The sequence below is a fragment of the Pectinophora gossypiella genome, chromosome 11, assembly GCF_024362695.1.
Source record: "Pectinophora gossypiella chromosome 11, ilPecGoss1.1, whole genome shotgun sequence".
Lineage (NCBI taxonomy): Eukaryota > Metazoa > Arthropoda > Insecta > Lepidoptera > Gelechiidae > Pectinophora > Pectinophora gossypiella.
In genome coordinates this window covers 5,872,418-5,894,455 of record NC_065414.1, presented here as the reverse complement: position 1 = coordinate 5,894,455, position 22,038 = coordinate 5,872,418, and the positions used below count along the sequence as shown (strand labels likewise).

Genomic DNA, 22,038 nt, shown 5'->3' with positions numbered 1-22,038 from the left:
AAAAGTTATTCGTTCGTACTGATAACCTTCGTGGCAAAAAGATTAAGAAAAGAAGAAAGGCGGAACTTTGAGAGATCGTTCGATGACAACTTGCCATTTTTATCGAAAGGTTTCGGAAATCAACAAGGCCATTGAACACACAACTCTTTATATCTGTTGAACGTTCACTCACCTTTCGCATCAGAATTGTTGTGAAGTCGAAATTCTGCGTCAAGTATAAAAAAATCGCAGTGGGTACGTAATTTCGAAACGCGTTTTGCGAAGGTGTTTACAGTACCAGTAGGTAGTCTTTCTACCTGTTGGACTCAATAAATGAAGGACAACTGCCAGGGAAAGGTTGCTAAGGGAGATATCACAGTAAAGTAGTTGTAATAGCGTAGTTGTGCAATATTCGAGCTGAATAGTGTCACATCCTAAAATTAAAAACAAGAAATATATGGAAAATCACATATTGAAACAATTTGAATATGCTTACATTTACATCCCAATTGGGGTAGCCAGAGGTACATCTATCGCATGATGAACTAAGTACCGACACCTCACCGAGCCAACCTACCAACCAACCAAGGGTAAGGTTGGTTAGGTTAGGTTGTTAGACTAACGTGATAGGATAGGTAGGTGAGCCGTATCGCAGTCTATAATAAAAAAAAAGTTTTTTTTTTTTTTTCTTTATTGCTGCAGGTCCGGTGTCGGGGTCGAACCGGCGCTCCCCGTTTGAGAAGCAAGCCGGTGACTATAGTAGTGACTGGGCAAAGATCTCTATATATTTTTCCATGATCCTCCCGCTTCTAGCCAGACTGGGTGGCAGGAAAGTGTCTTATTTCTAAACCCGGCTGAATACACATTTGCAAAACATGCAAATACTTGGAATATTCGAGAATACTTATTCTGGGACCTGCCTAAATATACAGATATTTACATATTTGCACAGCGATCAGCCGGACCTAAACATACCTACACAAAACTTCCTTATTTCCTACCAAGGTAAAGGCAACTTGACAACACTAATCGTCATTAAATATTTCATCATCACCAACCCATTAACGTCCCCACTGCTGGGGCACGGGCCTTCCCTATGGATGGATAGGGAGATCGGGCCTTAAACCACCACGCGGGCTCAGTGCGGATTGGTGGTTATTAACGACTGCTAATGCAGCCGGGACCAACGACTTAACGTGGCTTCCGAAGCACGGAGGAGCTCGAGATGAAAACTTTTTTTTCTGTGGTCAAATATTTTTATATTATATAAATTCAATATAAAATTATATACAATATAAAAATAAATGAGGAAAATACCAAAAAGTAGAGTTACCAATCTTTAAAGAGATCTCTTTCAGCCACCTTACGTGGGAAAAGGGAGTATATTCTTAACGTGTAAAAATATTGTAATACATTATGCATCATTAGCATGCATTTCTAACCCAGCAGGTATTTGCTGTTGGAGTAGAAATGTGATAATAAAATAGGTACCTGCATACATTTTATCCCTGTACTTATGAAATTATCTATTTGTTTTTTTATCATTAATAATAATAGTCTAGATAGCATATAAGTATGCCATCATCTGATAACAACCATATCTTAATCTATATGGTATGAAATATTTGCAGAGCATAATGTGTTTTGTGTTTACACCTATAGCGTTTTTATGCGTCGCAAAAACCCAAGGATGTTTCATCCGGTCGTCAAAAAAGAAAACAATGTAATAGGTAGGTACTAAATCCTAACACCAAAAATAAAAGATTTAAATACCATTGTTTTTTGTTTCAAAAAACATAACATAAACAACCTATATACTGAGATTGAGGGGGTATGGAGCATTCTACACCATGCTGCTCCACTGCGGGTTGGTGGAGGTATTTTTACGGCTGCCAGCTGGGACCAACGGCTTAACGTGCCCACCGAAGCACGGAATCATCTTACTTTTTCGGTCAATCAAGTAATTCAAGCCAAAATCCTTACCAAACAAAGTGATTTCAACAATATCTCCATCGGGAAACGAACCCGGACACCCAAATCGTGATCCTAACGCTCTATCCACTAGACCACTTCTTGCGTCTCCACCAAGCCGCACTGAAGCAACGTGGTAAAGTACCTATTCACTCCAAACCCACTCCGGTTGTATGACCACTTTGATAGAGGCCTGTTTGATACTAATACTAGTAAATAGTACTTCGGCTACCCTAATTGGGATATATTTTTGAGCTTATGCACATGCCTTTGCCCAGCTGTCAGATACTTCAAAGTAGACAACACAAAACTGTCGGGTTTCATCCGCGTAACCGACCCGGCCGGCGTGGTCGACGATTTCCCTCATTCAGCGCTTATCGCTATCGATCCACTAGGCCCGATTAAATCTTTCAAATATTATCCTCTCAGATGACGCCGACGTACACGCCCGACCCTCAGGCCTGTTGTCTTAAATTTTGTACCGGGTGAGAGCCGTCAGCGCTCCCCATTTGTCCGGCCCAGTAGTGAATGCCATTTGCGGCAAACCTACAATAAGTCACGTCAAAAAGGAAAGTGTCGGGTACCAAACCCAAAACCTTTTGTACAACAGCCCGACCACAGACATTCCCTACTGAGAAGGTCGATCGTCATAAAATTGACAATATTGACATACTTATACACATAAGTTGTAAAAAATTTTCAAGGCAGATAATTATATTTTTTAAAAGTTGCCTCTCCAAGTATACTTACACAATGTAATAAATTGAAATCAAAAATATTTCGACAAAATATTGTAAACTGTGTTTAATTTGCACATTTTAAATTTGGAAGTGCAGCAAGCTAAGTATTTCGAACAAACACTTAAACGTGTTAAGTATATTGACACGTTGTCACGTGATTTCCAGGTGCCCAGTTTAAAGGCAATAGGCTCGCCTCCTATTACAAGGGACTTTTAAACATATCTGGCGAGGAGTGGTTTTATACAGAGTGTTAGTGACTGCGTAACGAGTACTGAGGGGGATGATTCAGACCATGCATGATTCTGAGTTAGTATCAAGTGGAAATTTCCGTCGCAAAATCTATGACTTGTTTTGTTTTTGTAAATTATTTTATATTCTATAGTTTTGCGACGGAAATTTCCACTTGATACTAACTCAGAATCATGGTCTAAATCAGCCCTCAAAGTGTTCTACACTATACACCCAGCCTATAATATATACCTTCAGAGATATAGGCATGATGGGACGTTATTTGTTGTTATGTTGACGTAAAATGTTGTTTGATGAAACTTGAATATTCAAAGGTTTGACTTTAAATATGGAACTCGACAACCTTTGAGAAGGAACTCGACAGTCAAAATAAGTTCCATTTTTTGACCAGTTGGTTAACCTCGAAGATATTTATAAGGTAAGTACTTACTTATGGTTATAAGATTTTATAAAAAACAACTTTATTGAGTGAGTAGTAAGTACTTGACTCAGAATGTTTATATGAGTTGTTCTTGTAATTATTTGAACATCCGTGTATATCTAAAAGGCTAAGATGTGTATCCGATTTTTAACATTAAAATACTTTTTAAATCATCCCTTCTTACCATTAAACAACCAAGAAACTATAAAAGCTGACCTGTCAAATATTCAGGTTAGGTAAACGGACACTGTGAGAAACGGCCTACCCCGATACCGACCCTGCCGGCGTGTTCGACGATTTCCCTCAATCAGCGCTTATCGCTTAATTCTTTCAAATATTTTTCCTCTCAGACGACGCCCTGAGCCGAGGTTCCCGCCTAACTGGGCACCCTCAGGCCTGTTGTCTTAAATGTTGTACCGGGTGAGAGCCTTCAGCGCTCCCCATTTGTCCGGCCAAGTAGTTAATGCCATCTGCGGCAAATCTACAATAAGTCACGTCAAAAAAAAATGTGAGAAATGTGGGTTTAACACTAGAGAGATGACGGCTCTCAATTTTCACACAACGTATCATACTTTCCAAAAAAAGGTAGGCAATAAGCCCTTGTACTTACTTAATTTGTAATAATAATTAGTTTTTCTAATACTCGACTTGTGACTCAATATTACAGTTACCATCTTACTTTCTATTTTACAAACTTACTATAAATAAAAAAGTCGCGCGTTGATGTCTTTTATAGGCAGCCGAGTTACCAGCTTTACGAAGTCGTATTAGGTTTTATATTATAATACATAAGTAACTATTCACAGAAAATGTTCACGACTACATCCCAATTGGGGTGATCAAAGGTGCGTATTTCGCAAGATAAACTAAGTACCCACTCACCGAGCTTTCTGTCAGACCAGATAGGTATAATGGGTAATCCAGTTGGCTGCTAACAAAGCTGGTGTTAGTGAAAACAGCAGAACCATTTTTCTTGCGGTAGGTATTAGGCCTTACGGGGGTAGCGTCCATCATAATTGGCTATCTAAGAATGGATGATGAATCGTATGGTATCAGAGGGTCTAGTCCAAGTAATGGCCCAATATTTTAGAAGGGGCGTTAATTACTCGGTGTGTTTTTACATCTGTATTTTTTAATATATTGTCACAATATCCATCGGTAAGTGGCGATGTTGCCTAAGTTATAAGAGGAAGAGGTTTATTTACTTATTCTAAAACACACGACCTCTTTGAGTGTGCCAAATATTTGCTATGTCGATAGGTAACGAGTTTGAAGGGTTTGGTAGATAATAATATTTGCAATGCCAGGATGTTATACACAGATAGACAAGTGTATAACCTCCAATGCCGTGGGCTGAGCGACAAGGAATCAAACGACACCATGGTTTAGACTTGAATCGTATGGTGTCAGACGTCACACACACAGATGCGCGTATTCATGATAATGTCTATGTGTAGTGTCTGTGTAAAACCAGGTTGTTTGTATGAAATGTCCGGGGTATGGTATAAGTATTACGTCGCGTGGGATGTATATAGTATTAAACTAGCAGGGTGTACGTACACGGAACCGTTTCACGCGCGGCGCGATTATATGTAAGGTTGAAACCAATAGATGGAGCGAAAGCTATCTACGTCGATAGACGTCGTACGGTGGTTGGCGTGCCGATAGAGTGTACCCCTGAAATACTCAATAAGAAAATGAGGAAACCACACTGGCATTACACGTAGTATGGAGTCACAGGTCCATCATTACGGAGAAACTACACTCGAAATATGACCTGTAATTTAAGTTACGTATTGATTTTGCGAAATTGTAAATAATTTAGTATGATACAAGGAAATCAATTTTCTACACGACTTCTTTACTAAAAAGTTGTTGAAATACAGGAAGGGAAATTACTTATTAAGTTCAAGTGTTTAGTATTGTATTAAAAGTAATATACTTATACAGCCCGCTGCTATGCCTCCCCTCAATCAACCAGAGAGGTTATGGAGCATACTCCAATACGCTGCTCCACTGCGGGTTGATAGAGGTATTTTACGGCTAATGGCCGGAAGCAACTACTTAACGTGCTCTCAGAAGCACGGTATTATCTTACTTTTTCGGATAATCAGGTAGTTCAAGCCTGCTATGTACTAGAAAGTCTAATCTAATCTAGCCTACAAGATCCCACTGCAGGGCAAAAGCCTCCCTTCCTCTTTCCCTTTCGCGGTCCTGTGCGTACTCCGGCTAGTCCCTCCGGCAAGCATCCAAGTCGTCACGCCATTTCGAGGTCTATCACAACGCCAGTACCCGTCATGGGGCAACCAATACGTGACGATTCGTCCCCACCGGTCAGGGTGCATGCGACAAACATGTCCTTAATAGTATGTTTTTTTTTGACGTGACTTATTAAAGGCAGATTTACTTCTGTCAGTATGCATGCGTAGGTAAGAACATCATAACATTTTAACGTATTATTTTTTAATTATTCGTTTGTAATCTTCAAAAGAACGAGTAATAAGTACCTAAATAACACATTAAATAATTAAGGTACCTAACGTGATTTACTTAATACCATACAAAGAAAGTAAGAAGTACAGGAAACATTTATTCGTCAAAAAATACATATTAACTTATAGTTTAGTGGTAGTAATTAACAATTGAATCATAAATAATGCCGAAACTAGTAGCTAGATTATGTCGCTGAAAGAAACAGGGGGGTTAAAATGGCCACATCGAAGCAATTCATCTAAGAAAACAATATTGTTATTTGACATTAAATTTGTTTGCATTGTGCACTTACATTTATATGCGCAAATGTCAAATTTCAATATTGCTTTCTGAGATGAATTGCTTCGATGTGGCCATTTCAACCCCCCAGATACTAGTTCCGTTTTTAACCCTATCAGAATAGATAGTGTACCAAGTTGATGACTAGAAGAAATCGTTGCCTGAGAAGGTAATTATGATACCCAGTTCAGGAAAACACAATTTTGCAATTTGCAATGCAATGCTATTCTGCATAATAGCATTATACTTCATGAATGTCTTCAGTATTTATATTTAATCGATGTTTAAGTAGGTTAGGCAATAGAATGCTGTAGGATCTCTATAGTCCATTATTTCTGTGTTCGTAATTCAAATTACAAAACTTAGGTATTGTAGTCTAATTAGTTTCTGATTGTTGTATAAGTAGTTGTGATTTCTTTTGATCTGAATAGCTAAAGCAATGACTCATAACTACAATGCCTATCGGAATAGGAAATGACAAATCTCTAGAGGAAAAGTTACAGCCTCTTTTGGTTCTGGCCCACATATACCTACCTGTAATATATCTATAATACTTTTATCGTCTTAAATTTTGTACTAAGTAGGTGAGATCCCTTAGCGCTCCCCATTTATTCGGCCAACTAGTTTATTAAATGCTATTTGACGCAAACCCAAAACAAGTCACGTGAAAAAAATATTATAAGCATTGACAAAAACGAATGTATTAATAGAATACGTGGATTTGCAAGTTACCGTTGACCTATAGGTAATTTAACGTTACGATAAAGAAAGATTACCAAGTATTACAAATCTCTAACGATTTAGAAACAAGATGACAAAATAACAGAATTGCACGAATGTACTTACGCGCACGAAAAAAACACATTTTATGGTTACTTAATAAAAATCCTTTTACTTAACTAAAAGGTCAACGAACCCACAAAAAGAAAGTAATGATAGTACACGCAAAGTTGTGTTATAGTCAAACATTTTTGTGGAAAGTTAACTGCATTAAGACAGTATATTTAAGTTATTGTGCAAGACATCAATATTGGAATAATAAGAGCATAGTCACAGACAATCAGTGGCTTCTGTAAAAAACGCGACCTGTGAAATCTTCAGGTTAAGTAATCCTTACTAATAATGTTATAAATGCGAAAGTGTATATGTGTGTCTGTCTGCTTGTTTGTTCGTCTTTCACGGCAAAACGGAGCCACAAATTGACCAGATTTTTAAGTGGAGATATTTGAAGTGATGGAGATTCAAGTAACATAGGCTATTTTTTGTCTCTTTCTAAGCCCCCACTTCCCTAAAATGGAGAGTGGAAGTTTGTGTGGAGCACTCCGCGATTTTCAAAGTAGAAAACATAAAATTGGTATGCGAACTATTTGTGACAAAAAAAAAATCGTGCATCATTTTTTAGATGTTCCCGCAACCCCTTCAAAAAGGGGTAAAATTTTATATGGGACTTTTCGCATTTTTCAAGGTAAGTAGCTAAAAATTGGTACATTGGAAAAGAGAAACCGTGTTACCCCGAATTAAACGCTAGCGATACCGCAGGCAATATAGTAGCTGGTAAGTATGTACATACATTTGTAAACCACGCTGATATCCCTTATAAGGGTAGCTAGACCCGCAAAAGCCCTCAACAAGACCTTTCGCAGCCACTTCTGACATTAATTTGTCCTGAGATGTTAATTGTATAATATTTATTGAACCACCGGGTGAGAGCTCTCAGCGCTCTCCATTTGTCCGACCAAGTAGCATCTTAGGCAACCTACAATAAGTCACGTAAAAAAATTGATTGAACCGAATGGTCACAGGTGAAATTACAAGTAAAAGTTTGAAGTAGGTAAGTAAATAAATAAAAAAAAATACTTAATATTGATTTCATTACAATAAAGAAATAAAGCCACTTTTAAGAAAAAAAACTGGAGTAAAGTAATTTAGCAAATTAGCTCTACTGTTGTGCAGGGGAAAGTAGTTCTTTGAAGTCTTTAGTCGAGTCTAGACTGATTTTTTTCTAGACAAATTTAAATGACGAAACTTTAAGTTGCAATACATTGTACATTTGACTTTTAAATAACTCTTGGAGAAATTGCGAAAATGATTTACGAAACGATAAGAGATAACTTTCGAAAGTAGGTATTTAGTACTTAATATTCAAAAAATGTTAGTAGGTACTTAAGTACATATTTTTGGGTTCTTGCTTTAAGCTTAATATATTAAAAAAAGGAAATTCAATTGGTATTGATTTAGATTTTTTTATTTTATTATTTTATGTCTATTTAATAAGTACCTAAGTCCAACTGGTTAATAATTGACCTAACATTTAAATGATCACTTATTATTTACCTGTTAGTACTTATAAAAAAAAGTAAACTTACGCGTACACACTTTCAAACGGCTAAATACAATCGAGAAGGCACCACTTGGAATTTCGCGCCAACACAAGTACGGGACACGTTATCTTAACAGCCGCGCGGGCGATACTATGCTCGGATCGCAGTGACCCACTGAGAACCGCTTTAATATTGTACAGACCACAGCACCTGCATACAGAAACTCGGAGCTTACTGCATATATGTTACCAGTGCTGTAAGTTGCTTCAAATCGCAGAAGCTGTGGTCGGTTTTTTTGAATCTATGGTTTATTCAATTAGGTCGTTCGAAAGAAAACTTTTAGGTAGACCAAACTTTGTTAGTACCTACTTAATAATTTCGTCCCTAATGTTCTAGTATTTTCCATCTCTGTCTATTACCCGCCCCTTACCTTTTCGGCGGATAAGAAAATGACAGGTATAACTTAAAATAAACTTAGATGGTGTGTACTGTGTACAGGATTAGCACTACTGGCTGTACAGGATGGCTTTTAGCACTGCTAGGTACTCACATAGAACACACAATAATATAACGTACAGGGGGGACTTTCTTCTACCCTCCTTAATACGAGCTTGGAACGAGCTTGATTTATCTCACTGTACCAATTTGGGTCAGCCGTTAAACCATAGAGTGCTTAAAGTGCCTTTAAGTTTACTAATAGCATTGAAGGAATAATACTACGTGTAGAGCAGCAACTCTCCCTCCCAGCTCCCAGCTCCCCACCAGCGTCTGAGTTAGGTTTACCTCAGCCCCTCGGTCTTACTTTAGTTTTCAATCGTATGGGCGTCAGACGTTACACACACAGATGCGTGTGTACGATAACGTCCATGTGTAGCGTCTGTGTAAAACGAGGTGTATTGTATGAAGTGTTTGGGATGCGCTAATTGACTGTTAACAGTAAAGGTTCGCTACATAGAAGCTACTATACCGCAGCTGTATTTATCGAGGTGGCAGTGGCAATGTTGATTTCTCGCAATGTCACCGGTTTGTAGTTACGCAGCTTTAGGGCACGAGACTACGAAGGTACAACCGTACATGGCAAGACATCTTATTGGTTCACAGATGCAAGTAGAACTGAGTAGAAGTGATACTGTGGACTGTGGAAGTAATGTGGCGACGTTTAGTCTATCTTGAGATGCCAAAACCTGGAAAAATATCTAATGATAATAAATTAATGACATAATGAGGAGCTCGGTGGCGCAGCGGTTAACGCGCTCGGTCTGCGATTGTTGAAGTAAAGCAACTTTCGCAAAGGCCGGTAATAGGATGGGTGACCACAAAAAAAAGTTTTCATTTCGAGCTCCTCCGTGCTTCGGAAGGCACGTTAAGCCGTTGGTCCCGGCTGCATTAGCAGTCGTTAATAACCATCAATCCGCACTGGGCCTGCGTGATGGTTTAAGGCCCGATCTCCCTATCCATCCATAGGGAAGGCCCGTGCCCCAGCAGTGGGGACGTTAATGGGCTGATGATGAATGACATAAAATTAGATATGAATGTTAATGTCTTTGTGAGGTGTAAAAGGAAAAGTTGAACTATTTTTTGACGTGACTTATTGTACCTACATTCGCCGCAAATGACGTTAACTACTTGGCCGGACAAAGTTGAACCACACCCCAGACACTAATTACATACAAAAATGTCTTCATATCCAGAAAACCACATGATAGGAAAAGTGCTGGAACTAAAATCGGAGCCAAGATATCCGCCGTCAACCTGGAGAAATCCAACTCCTTCTTCTTTCGTGTGGGTTGTGAGGTGAATTACCAACCTCATCAACCCTGGTGTCAGGGTTACTATTGAGCCGCCAAAGGCCCCCGACATGACTCATATAACGACTACGTACTTACGTCAGTAAGTAGTAACCGGGACCAACGGCTTAACGTGCCTTCCGAAGCACGGATCGTCTTACTTTCGGACAACCAGGTGATCAGCCTGTAATGTCCTAACCAAACTAGGGACCACAAAGTAATCCAACAACGACCCAGAGTAAACTTCTCCCGGGACGAAGGATTAGGAATTTAACGACAGCCGATGTAGAAATGGGAAAAGGCCGGAAGAAGAACATGTAGTATTTATTCCTTATTCTAAGTTTAAACGCACGTTTCGATAACATGCTCTGATTAATGATTATGCAAGAACATTCACGATATTACACTTACCTACATAATCTCCATTGGTTGGTAGAGGCGCGACTTTTCAAAAGACAACTTGCGTATTTAGACATTCTAAGAGATTAGATACGATGGCTAAATAAATTGTGATACCTATATCAGCCTGTTGAGAACAATACATTCACAACCACCAAATTATCAACCACCAAACGACCTCTCAATTATCTCACAAACTCACAACTTACTATAAAGTAGGTATCTACCTAATGTACTAACGTAGGTGGAATAAAACAACTATAAAATCGAAATAATTTATATTTCTGGCAGTAAGTAAAAAGGTAACTTATGGATAATTTTGAAAAAGAATAGGTACCTGAGTAGGTAGGTATTTTTATTGTGTTGTTATTAGGTACCTATGACGTCATTTTCGGACAAGGGTTTCCTCTATCGTAACCGCAACTTAAATGCAAATTATTTATAGCTGGTTTATTTTCAGACTGGGATTCCCAGATTGAACAACCTTGCGGATTGACGTCAATAGATCTAAGAAAAAACAAAAGAAAAGAATAACTAGATATGCGGGCTCGGCACGATTATCTACTGCCGCGCGGCGCGGAATTTATCCGAGGGCTTGGACCAATAGGATCAAAGAATGCTATCCACGTGGATATATTAAATCGATGCGTGCACGACGTCGTCGTACGAGTAGATAGCAATTCCGCTAACAACTGTCACTTGCCGATAGTGGATAGTATATCCAAGTGCGTGCACGGCGCCAATATGGCTGCCGTCTGATTTCTACGTATGACATTTCGATTGACATATATTTATCTGCCTCCCGAGAGTGGCAGATAGGCTTGAGATAGGCGTCGTTAGACAAGTATTTGCAAGTTATTTTGAATAAAAATGTCGAGGGGGCTACATCAGAAACTTAATAAGTTTTTATGAAGAGAAGAGGGAGAGAAAGGAGCAGCGGAGCGATGTCAGGAACTTCGCGTATATTTATAGTTTGCCAAGAAACTCGTGGAAATGGTTGGGTACCTTCACGAAGAATTGGAGGATGATTTGTCACCCATTAATTCAGAAGGCTATCCAGCCGATATTAAGGTAAGTAATTTTTTTTCCTGACTTAAGAGGACACTTTTTTCTATGGGATTTTTAAGTGACTTTATTATTATCTCCTAGATCCTAACCGGCTTACGGATACTTGTCAATGGCCACTACCAGCGAGGTAATGGTCAGGATCAAAACACCTCACTGGCTTCAACAACAGTGAGCAAATATTTGACGCAATTTATAGATGCGGTGAATAGAAAGTAAGTATAATACGTAAATTATTTTGAATTATGATAATTTAACAACAATTTTAATATTTTTGTTTATTCTAATAATTATAATTTGTACTTTCACAGGCTCAAACCAAAATGGATTGTTTTTCCGGGGTCTGAAGAGGCTCGGCAAGAAGTGGCAGGAGGATTCAGGCAGAAGTTTGGTGTGCCAAATGTAATTGGTGCCATTGATTGCACACATGTGTCTTTGTTCCCACCACCTGGGTTAACAAAAATCCAATATAAGAACCGACATGATTACATGTCAATCAACATTGATGATTGCAACTGGTAAATAATATACCATTTTACTCCATTACATAATGTTTACATAACAATTACCAGCCCAGTATGATGTGGTATTCTGACCATTGTTTATTGTTGATTTTAGATCTGTGATGCAGACTGCCGGATCCTCAGTTGTAATGCAAATTACCCAGGCCGGGTCCATGACCAATTTATTTTTAATAACTCAGTAATAAAAGAAGAGATGAGGAGGCTATATACCAACAGGATTGGAGACTATTTTCTATTGGGTATGTTACATATCTTTCTATAATTATTTTTCATGCAACAATTATGTTAGTAATGTCATGAGGTGGCTGAAAACAGGGAAGAGTTGAAGGACTGATGGCTATTAAATTAAGCTATTAAATCACTGATTTACGCGAGACACAATATCAAATCTGTTGTCTGGTACCACGGCAGATGAGTGGTAAATTAATAATAATATTAATAAGTAATATTACATTTAAAATAAAAATTCAATAATATGAGGTATTTATATAATTTCTTTTTTCAAATGAGATCAAATTATATAATTAAATAATCATTGTAAATCAGTCTTAATTAGTCACAAATCAGTGTTTAATTCACATTAACAATTATAATAGATATACTCAATCAAAACTAAACTATCACAATCGTGTTCTGTGCATATCACAAATATCTGCACAAAATAACTAAACTTAACAAAAAAAATAACAATAACAATATTATTGTATTATCTTAAATTAAAACTTTACAAAAACTTCTTTAATCTTGCCTGACGAAGTCTGTAACAAAAAAGAACATAAGTAATATATTTAAATGCTTTCATTATTTTCAGGAGATGCTGGCTATGCGTTGGAGCCATGGCTCATGACTCCAATAAGGAACACCCAAGTGGGTTCTCCAGAGGCACGGTATGACAACTGGCATTGCCGAGCCCGAAACACTATTAAACGCACCAACGGTTATCTGAAGGGCACGTTCCGAATGCTGGGTTTGGATAGGAACATAAACATGTACACCTCGCTTGCTATTTAAATACTTGCCTCTATTTCATTATTCAATTCCTGTGACTGACCCATTGACGACTCCACAGTTTTATGAGATGGCAGCTCCTAGAAATGGAAATCACTTTAATGTTGGATTTTAGGATTTCATTTATCTTTTTATGTTTGTATATTTTAAATTATAAATATATTTTAAATAATGAATAAAGATAATATTTGTTCACTATATTTGATGTTCTAATTCACTACAACTTACCCCAATACCTGTCTCCTATGAGTCGCCACCTATACCAAAAGCCATCTCTGTGCCAATGACACCTAAAATTTTATTTGTTGTCTCGGAGAGGCTTGGCACAGGAATGAAATTGCCTGTGGCGGTCAAAGCCTTACGTAGGCTCGCTCCTTCGCCCCCTTGCTTTTTTCTTTAAATCCCGCCAAGTCTGAAATTTTTTTGATTACCATTTAAAATTGTGCTTTACTTCAATACATATAATAATAATTACAATCTAAAATGAAAATATTAAATAAATTATTTTACAACAATATTTAAAAAGAGCAATAATTACATGTCGCCATTGTTCTATGGATTTGTCGGGCCCATGTTCCCTCAGCAGCATCCGCAGCGTTTCCCACTGCTGTAGATACTGCTGGCTGCCCAAGGGGCCAGTGAACTCCCCGTTGGCAAAACTGGGGTGTGTACTCATGTAATCAACCAACATTTTTTGTTGAGTTAGAGTACTCCTTATTCTGAAACAAGTTATGATGATAAAACAAGATTCTTCGTAAACCAAATAGAACAATTCGGATTTGAAACTTAGATACTTACTTCTTTTTCCCTAACTGCGGGTTCATTTCCAAAAAGATCACGAAAACTTCACAAAGTTCAAAAGAAGTTGAGGATTTTTCTTAGTTCGTTTGTATTTTTTATGTTCGCGTTTTTTTTTTGTTTGCGTTTTTTTTTTCATTGAAACAATCACAAGACTCATAATAAAACAGTAAAAACTTGTATAGCGCTATCTTTTTCTAATCTTGTGAGTACGACAAAAATCATATTTATAAACCAAAAAAAGAAAAAAGATTACGAAATGAACGAATGATTTAGAACAGCACTATTGGGGGTATAGTGTTAACAAATGAAAAAACAACACTTTTATTTCAGATAGCAACATTTTTTTATGCGACGAGTTATAATTTTATCCACGGTAGATAGTGGATCGCGCTGTCAAACCGTGCCCGCAGAGAAGATAGAAACTGCATATATCTTAAACCATACCGCGCCGCGCCGCGGCGCGGCAGTAGATAGTCGTGCCGAGCCCGATGATAATAATAAAGTTTTTTACTCTACTGTGTATATTAAGTATTATCATTATGAAGAATACTCCATGATAAATTTAGTTTCCTACCTAAATGCTACGTATAGATTAGAGTTAAATAATATATAGTAAGTAACCTTGATTGTGGTTAATTAATCTTGCTCTTGTCATCAATGTATTTTATCTTTCGAAAAAAGCTCCTCCGTGCTTTAAAAGGCAAGCATTTATAATATCGTCCCGGCTTTTTATATAATCAGTAAGTGCAGCGAGTTTGAAATCTCTTCATTTGGGTTACTTTACTAAAGTCATCATCCCCACATTATGTACTTGACTTGTAGAAACGGCGGCGGCGACACCTGAGAAAATGTAGAGTTCAAAATAAACGTCTCATAATGAATGTATCCGAATTCAAACGCACACAAAAAAAATATACCCAAAATCTGAAATGTGTATCCGAAATTCCGAACGCAATTGATGTCAATGTCAATTTTGTAAAGTTTTGAGGTTAGAATTGGAACAACATTGGAATAGTGTAGGGTTTATTAATATTTTTGAAATACCAGTGGCATATTATAAAAATCATTTGTATCTACATCTTAAACTTAATATTTCACCATGTTTTCCATAACTTTTCGACGGTTATACTATATAAGCGATAAAGTTGTAGCAAGAAACTTGCGAAACAGGAGAGTGCCCCAAGGCCCGTCGAACCCCGGTTTGCAGAATAGAATAACTGCTTTTCGGAAAGAAGGCCTTAAAATAGAGGATAATGATGCTGAAGAATTTGTTGAGCAGGCCGACAGTGATTTTTATAACGTGAGTCTCATTATTTTTATAAACTTTTATATTCTTAGACACAATTGCCTCATTTCTTGGTGGTCCTATTAGATTCCATTCATAATCCGCATTAAGGTAGACTGATCCTTACTAAATTAGGTAAGATAATTCTTACGTGCAGAAGAAGAGCAGAAGGAAAGAGGGAGGGTGAAGAACAGGATAATGCTAGGGAGATGATGTATAATTAATTAATGGTTTCTTTACTTACCAGGTAGGTGAAGCTTACAAAGAACATATCCAGGAATCCATAGCCGGCAAGCTGGACCTTCGTCACATGATTGTAAAAGACAAATATTTTAAAGAGAACCTACCCAATCTGTTGACTTGGAGCGAGAAAGAGCAAATCAGACACTTGGCTACAACTGACCCTAGTGAGTGGACACCAGAGAAGATTGCTGAGAGTTTCCCAGTCACTGTAACTGTTGTTAAGGTTGGTATAACTTGGCTTGACTGTTAAGAAACTAGCTCTAACTCTGTCTTGCACTCATTATTAATGAAGGAGAGAAGTACGAAGGAGGGAAGTAGTAAGTTTTTCTTCCAGATTATGTACCAATAATAATAATTATACTACTCTCTAATTCATCACAATAATTATTGTTATTTTCCCTTTTTACTGTACAACTATTTTTCTTCCAAACTGCTCAACTAATTAGTTAGTCGGTTAGGAAACTAAATGATCAACTTTTCTCTATTTTGTTTAAGTGTTTCTGGATTAATTACACATAATTAATAATCTGCTCTGTGTTTTCTCTGGAACTGTTCAACTTAGTTGTACGGTTCGGAATTCTATAGAAATGTAAAGTGGTTTAATATGATTTACTTTCGAGTAGTTGGATCGGTGGGAAGAATTGCACATACTGAATTTCGATCGGAACAACAAGTTATCCATTTAGTTGGTTGGAGTGGAAAAAGGGGTTATTTTTGTTTAATTAATTATAGCTTATTTGGTGTTGTTTATATCGAATACTAAAGTATGTGTACAGTTTTTTTTAACTCACTTTCATACATTACAGAAATTATTGAAATATCCATGGAGACCAGCTACGAAGGAACGCATCGCACGCCATGACGCCTCGGCAATGCGAAACTGGAAGGAATTGAAAGAAGGAACTTTAGACATCTCTGAAGATCTCCGAAATCACTTCCTTAAGTTCTCAGAACGAACCATCCCTCCACTAAACGAAGATTCGATCAAAATTGATCTCACACCAGAAAAGGATATGGGAGAGTTTGAAAGAATCATAAACAGATGTGCTTCTAAAGATGAAGAATCCAACAAAGATTACACAAAAAATACAACAGAAACAAATTCAAAGCATAATGAAACAAAACAAAAAAGGGATTTTAAAAGAGTAACACTGGATGAATTGGCTGATAAAATAAAAACACGTCTAGAAAAAGGCAAAGAAATCAACGTGAATGACTCAATGATGCTAAATACAGTAAGTTCTACAACACAGAAAGTTCCAGAAGCTACTGCTGCAGACCTTAGTAATGAAATTGAGATTCTTAGTGAAGAAAAGAAAACAGACTTGACACATTTTAAAGAGAATGAAATACAAGCTGATGTTCATGATTACACTCAAAGAATAAGAATACCAAAGAAAGCTTACAAGAGAGGCACAACTTACAAAGTAAATGATTGCTACTATGATGATGACGGCAAATTCTTATATAGAGTATTAGGGATGAAGAATTGATTGTAATATAGTAGATAGTATGTAAATATTTAAATAAAACAACTTTATTCAAAGCATTATATATTTTTTTTATAAAAATTATATGCATTTCATTATACTTGTCGATGAGAATAAAATAACTAAAATGAAACCAATTCAACTCAATTCTTAGTTCACATACAGACAAATTTCGTGTCTTTAATTTTAAATTATAATCAAATTTTGATCTGATATCTTATTCTTAAAATAATGCAGGATTAATGGGCCGTTTGTTATAAAAATACATTTGAGTGACTATCACCATTGTACATTTTGTACGGAACAAAAATATGGCTTGTATGGGATCACTTGAGGCAACTAAATAAGCTAAAAAAATAAAAGCTATTGTGACTATTTCTACAACATATCCTCTAATCCTATTTGGATACAATCTCCTCATTAGATGCCAGATATAAGTATTTATATTGATGCATTTGCCAAAATATACATAAAATTATTTTAACATGTACAGAGTATGTGTATAAATATTTTGCCTCTTATGTTTCTGTTACTCAATAAATAGTTTTACATCATTTCAATTCTACTTGGTTAGTAACATGAGTATTGTATGCGTAAAATACGAAATCATTGGTTGAAACATGTATTGTGATGTAAATCTAGTGAGTTATATAGATAGTAATAACAGAAAATTCACACATATTACATGATTTTATATTTTTCTTTGTGTACACGCGTTCAAGGATATTATCTCTATGCTGTTATAGACCTCTTTAGATTAATGACAATAAAATATAAGTTACATGTATAACCATAGAAGTGTTAAATTATACTCATAAAAATATTTTGTAACACCATAATATTGCAAGAACGGTACAGTACTTATTACCTTCACAATTTATCAGCTTAGATTAACATGATTACAGTAATATGATTTAATCACATTGTTCCACATTTATAATAATGTTGACACCTTTATAAATACTTTTGAATTTTGGCAGTCACATTATCTTGTCTTTATTAAAACATCCAACGAAAAATACACCAACAATCCGAGTTAGTAAAGATTGTGAGAAACATAACTTTGGAATGAATTTATAATGACTAAACATATTTTATTCAAAAAATAGTAGCGTGATACAAACAATGTGACTTGTTGAACACATTCAATAGCAAAACTTCTACGAGACTTAACATTCGTTTACGAATTTAACTGTGTTACCGCAGCGAAATCTTCGCTATAACGCCTTTTGTGGCTCTTAACCTATTCTATACAACATTACTATGTACACTCGTGTTTCGTAACGGTTACAATCCAAAATACTTAGCGTTAGCACCCACAATACTAATCAACTAATAGATATGCCAATGCGAATTATGAATAACACACAAAACCGGTGAATGTGATAAAAGTACTTAAATTGGGGCATTATGTGAACAACTGCAATTTAATTTAGGCCATGACAAACAGTAGTGCATTTTTTATGTCAACCGCGAAGACAAGTCTATCATTTTATTATACGTAAAATGGACGTCGTTCTATTTAGATTTTAGTGGCATGCTTTCCGAAGCATTTTTCAACTGATAATGGACGGTACTATCTAAAATAATTTAAAGTAAAAAAATACATTGAATCGAAATGTCGACGATGTCGATTTTACAACTGCATTGCTTATTTTACAATTCCTTTTAATTATTGCAATGCATTGCTCGATATACTAATCATTGAATAGAAGTACATTTACCATTTAGGAAATTACATGATTTTTTGGTTGAACATTGTCATTGGTGTCGATATGGACAACCACCAAATAAATTTTAACTTAATTTGACACGACTTAAACTAGCTGCATCTCTTTCTTATACGTGTTGTAAGTGAAGGACAGCACTAATGTGAGAGCTGTCAAACTAAAATTAAGTTAAGTTTGTTTATTAAGAACTTTATTATTACTTTTTTGCACAAATTTTATACATAAACATAAATAGCCTATATACGTCCCACTGCTGGACACAGGCCTCCCCTCAATCAACCGGAGGGGGTATGGAGCATACTCCAAAAATGATATAATTATGGTAAATATACTTCTATCTAATAATGCGTCAATACCATTTTATGAACTGCTCAAACGTTTCAACTTCTTATTCTTGTCCTAATACAAAAACAAAGCATGTTACTCCATGAGTATGAAACTTGTATTCGTGGTACTTCTACATTTTGTCAAAAATATGGTTCACGATCATATCATCGTAATCGTGTGACTATGATAAGAATACATTTTCGACTCATTTCACTCGAAGATTTATTTGTATAAAGCTAACCAACTCTTTACTGAAATAACAAACCTTGTTTTCACCAATAGTCGTGTCGTGGCATGCTGCCGACATATCGGGCGACGCGATGATTGAGCCAATAGTATACGCTCATTTATGACTTCTCTTGTAACAATGAAATCGTCTTGCTACGCTTAGAAGTCTACAAAAAACGGGCCCGCTGTCATTCATCACAGAGCCGCAGCCGCTTGAAGTAGTGCCGGCAGCAGACGGCGGTGGGCGACGGCGGCAGGTCCTGCGGCCGCGCCTCGCCGCTCTGCTGCAACTGCTCGAGGGCGCGCGTGTACTCGCGCTGGAGGGCTATCAGGTCGATGTTGTGCTCGCCTAGAGCTGCCATCGCGAGGAAGAGGACGTCTCTGACCAACGGAAAGGAGAGTTATTGAGCTTGTGATCGTAAGTTTTGTTTTTATCATCTATGTATTGACTTATAAAACTTAATTGTCTGAAAAAGTACGACGATTCTATTGAGAAGGGATGTTGAGCCGTTACCGTTGGTCCACGGCTACTATCATCATCAGCCGTACGACGCCCACTGCTGGGCATAGGCCTCCCCCAAGGATCTCCACGACGATCGGTCCTGCGCTGCCCGCATCCAACGGCTTCCCGCGACCTTTACCAGATCGTCGGTCCACCTTGTAGCGGGCCTACCCACTGAGCGTCGTCCGACACGTGGTCGCCATTCCAGAACCCTTCCGCCCCAGCGGCCATCGGTTCTCCTCGCTATGTGTCCTGCCCACTGCCACTTCAGCTTTGCAATTCTCCGGGCTATGTCGGTGACTACCTATAGCTAAACACCTCCCAACCCGCAGTAGAGCAGCGAGGTGGAGTATACTCCATACCCCCTAAGTTAGCCAGGCGGCTAACTTGTAATCAAAGGCTTGATTACGTTTTCCTGGACCAAAAATGCAGACAATATGCATGAAGATTTTAGTGTGTAAACTTTATGTGATTCAGGTAAGTATTTTGTAGCAAGTACTTTGCGATGTTACGTTACGGTGGATAATAAGCTTGCTTACTTACCTGTAATAAGAGTGATATCGTTTGTTCCCCCAAGTAGTCTCCCTCCAGCCCGCTAGCTTCCGCAGCGAGTCCGTCAGGTCGTTGCTAAGCAACCCGTCGAGTACTGTCAGCGCCACTCTGAAAATATTAAAATAACTATCAACAAAATAAATCATAAACATTTTTTTTTGTTTTGGTTTTCCCCGAAGGGTAAGGCAAAGGGAACTATGCCCATACAGCCATGTCTGACGTATTGTTTTTCTTGATGATTAATGAAATGATGAAAGGTGATGATGATGAAACCTAAGCCCCCACCCTCGGAGTAGACTCCTACTCCGAACCCCAAACGAATTAACTCAAAAGTCCGCATAAACTTTTGAGTTATGAAGCGGCTTCCCGGCACGAAGCGAAAATAGGCAGATACACTTTGTTCATTGAATACTCCAATATAATAACACTCGCGAATGTCTTCAGACTAACTTAATGCGATCATTAACCACAAAACACCACTTCGTATTAATTATTTAGATTACTCAATGAAGAAAGCAACTGTCCCGTTCCCGTTTCCCGCCGAAAAGCCTAAATCATAAACAACAATGTCCAATTTTATATGAATCCGTATGCAGGTATGTTATTGGAGATTTCTAGTAGAATGAGGCTGAATCGTTTGTATGTTTTGTATTCGCGAAAAGGAACTACATTATCATTATTATAATCATATCATCATATTTGCCCAGTGGTAGACCCCGGAAACGAAGGCGCGATGATCTCGACGGTTATCGAAAAGACTGGACACAGCTCGCACAGAACCGGGATACTTGGAAAGACATGGGGGAGGCGTTTGCCCAGCAGTGGGATCACACAGGCTAATAATAATAATATTTGTTGGAGATGGCAACACTGTGTACAATTACGCTCTTTCTAGTGTAATATGGCTAGTGTCCTTACGAGTGCGTGGCAGCCTGCAGGTGCTCGGTGAGCAGCAGCGCCTGTATGGCCCGCGAGCGCTGGTGCGCGGCGCGCTTCTCCCGCCAAGCTACGTACAGCGCCGTGCCCGCCTCCGCGTGCAGACGCACCAGGTCCCAGTTGCAGATCACGTGGCATACTGCAATTATATGACGTGTTATTATTGTTATTTGCTTGTAATACCTAAAAACATTCAATAGTGGAACATTGTAGAATAGATCTGAGGCTCTAAAAAGGTCACATTGAAGCAATTCAGCTAAATATGCCTTGTTTTTAATGTTGTGTTTATATTATGTGCAATAAAGCGTTTTTGTATTGTATTGTATCGCTATTTGACATTTATTGACATTGTGCATATTTTACATTGGAAAATGATGCCTATTCGGACGCACACAAACTCAACCTAATTTTAGTTTCACAGCTCTTACATTAGTGTCGTCTTTCACTAACGATTATGTACAAGAAAAATGTAGAGTTAGTTTTAGTCCTGTCAAAATAAGTTAAAAATAAGTTGGCGGTTGCCGGAATCGGCACCTATGACAAATTGCAATGTATTTTTTATAGATGAGGCAACTATGAGGTTTCAATGATGGAAACTATGGTTGTAGTTTGGCGATGGTATTAAAGTGTATACCTATGTAATTTTGTTTTATAAATAAATTTAAAAAAAGGCTGTTTTAGACTCCCGCTTTAGTTTCTATAACAAAC

General features: G+C 37.5%; 4 protein-coding genes and 1 long non-coding RNA gene across 8 annotated transcripts in view; 2 read left to right on the top strand and 3 right to left on the bottom strand.

Annotated features, from left to right (window-relative positions):
• The window catches only part of LOC126370991 (alpha-tocopherol transfer protein-like), a 31,226-nt gene extending 22,572 nt beyond the window's left edge, over window positions 1-8,654 (bottom strand). The window contains exon 1 of one of the 2 annotated variants that reach the window (XM_050016187.1): window positions 8,499-8,654. The gene's annotated coding sequence lies outside the window, so the exon portion shown is untranslated. The remainder of the gene's footprint in view (window positions 1-8,498) is intronic. The other variant, XM_050016188.1, reaches the window with a different exon arrangement.
• A 2,533-nt stretch (window positions 8,655-11,187) lies between these two features.
• On the top strand, window positions 11,188-13,179 carry LOC126371002 (putative nuclease HARBI1). The gene is made up of 5 exons (XM_050016201.1): window positions 11,188-11,710; window positions 11,789-11,919; window positions 12,016-12,222; window positions 12,323-12,467; window positions 13,040-13,179. Coding segments are annotated over exons 1-4 (417 nt in total). The 5' UTR covers window positions 11,188-11,632; the 3' UTR covers window positions 12,324-12,467; window positions 13,040-13,179.
• A 68-nt stretch (window positions 13,180-13,247) lies between these two features.
• Window positions 13,248-14,519, bottom strand: LOC126371009 (uncharacterized). Its single transcript, XR_007566933.1, has 3 exons — window positions 13,775-14,519; window positions 13,465-13,648; window positions 13,248-13,316 (listed from the first exon to the last, which is right to left on the bottom strand). It is a non-coding gene; the product is annotated as an uncharacterized LOC126371009 (long non-coding RNA).
• A 505-nt stretch (window positions 14,520-15,024) lies between these two features.
• Window positions 15,025-17,114, top strand: LOC126370976 (uncharacterized). The gene is made up of 3 exons (XM_050016152.1): window positions 15,025-15,337; window positions 15,570-15,788; window positions 16,372-17,114. Exons 1-3 carry the CDS (start codon window positions 15,137-15,139, stop codon window positions 17,056-17,058), a joined length of 1,107 nt encoding a protein of 368 aa, XP_049872109.1. The 5' UTR covers window positions 15,025-15,136; the 3' UTR covers window positions 17,059-17,114.
• Window positions 17,115-18,740: 1,626 nt separating this feature from the next.
• Window positions 18,741-22,038, bottom strand: part of LOC126370944 (DENN domain-containing protein Crag) — a 53,723-nt gene continuing 50,425 nt past the window's right edge. For all 3 annotated transcript variants that reach the window (XM_050016080.1, XM_050016082.1, XM_050016081.1), the window contains 3 exons: window positions 21,313-21,469; window positions 20,386-20,502; window positions 18,741-19,721 (listed from right to left, as the gene is read on the bottom strand). In XM_050016080.1, coding sequence (XP_049872037.1) covers window positions 19,529-19,721; window positions 20,386-20,502; window positions 21,313-21,469 — 467 coding nt within the window. In that variant the 3' untranslated portion in view covers window positions 18,741-19,528. The remainder of the gene's footprint in view (window positions 19,722-20,385; window positions 20,503-21,312; window positions 21,470-22,038) is intronic.

Coding starts and splice junctions, on each gene's coding strand:
- LOC126370976 (XM_050016152.1), top strand. CDS start 15,137: ATGTTTTCCATAACTTTTCGACGGTTATACTATATAAGCGATAAAGTT. Junction 15,338..15,569: donor CCGACAGTGATTTTTATAAC/GTGAGTCTCATT, acceptor TTTACTTACCAG/GTAGGTGAAGCTTACAAAGA. Junction 15,789..16,371: donor TCACTGTAACTGTTGTTAAG/GTTGGTATAACT, acceptor CATACATTACAG/AAATTATTGAAATATCCATG.
- LOC126371002 (XM_050016201.1), top strand. CDS start 11,633: ATGGTTGGGTACCTTCACGAAGAATTGGAGGATGATTTGTCACCCATT. Junction 11,711..11,788: donor GCTATCCAGCCGATATTAAG/GTAAGTAATTTT, acceptor ATTATCTCCTAG/ATCCTAACCGGCTTACGGAT. Junction 11,920..12,015: donor ATAGATGCGGTGAATAGAAA/GTAAGTATAATA, acceptor GTACTTTCACAG/GCTCAAACCAAAATGGATTG.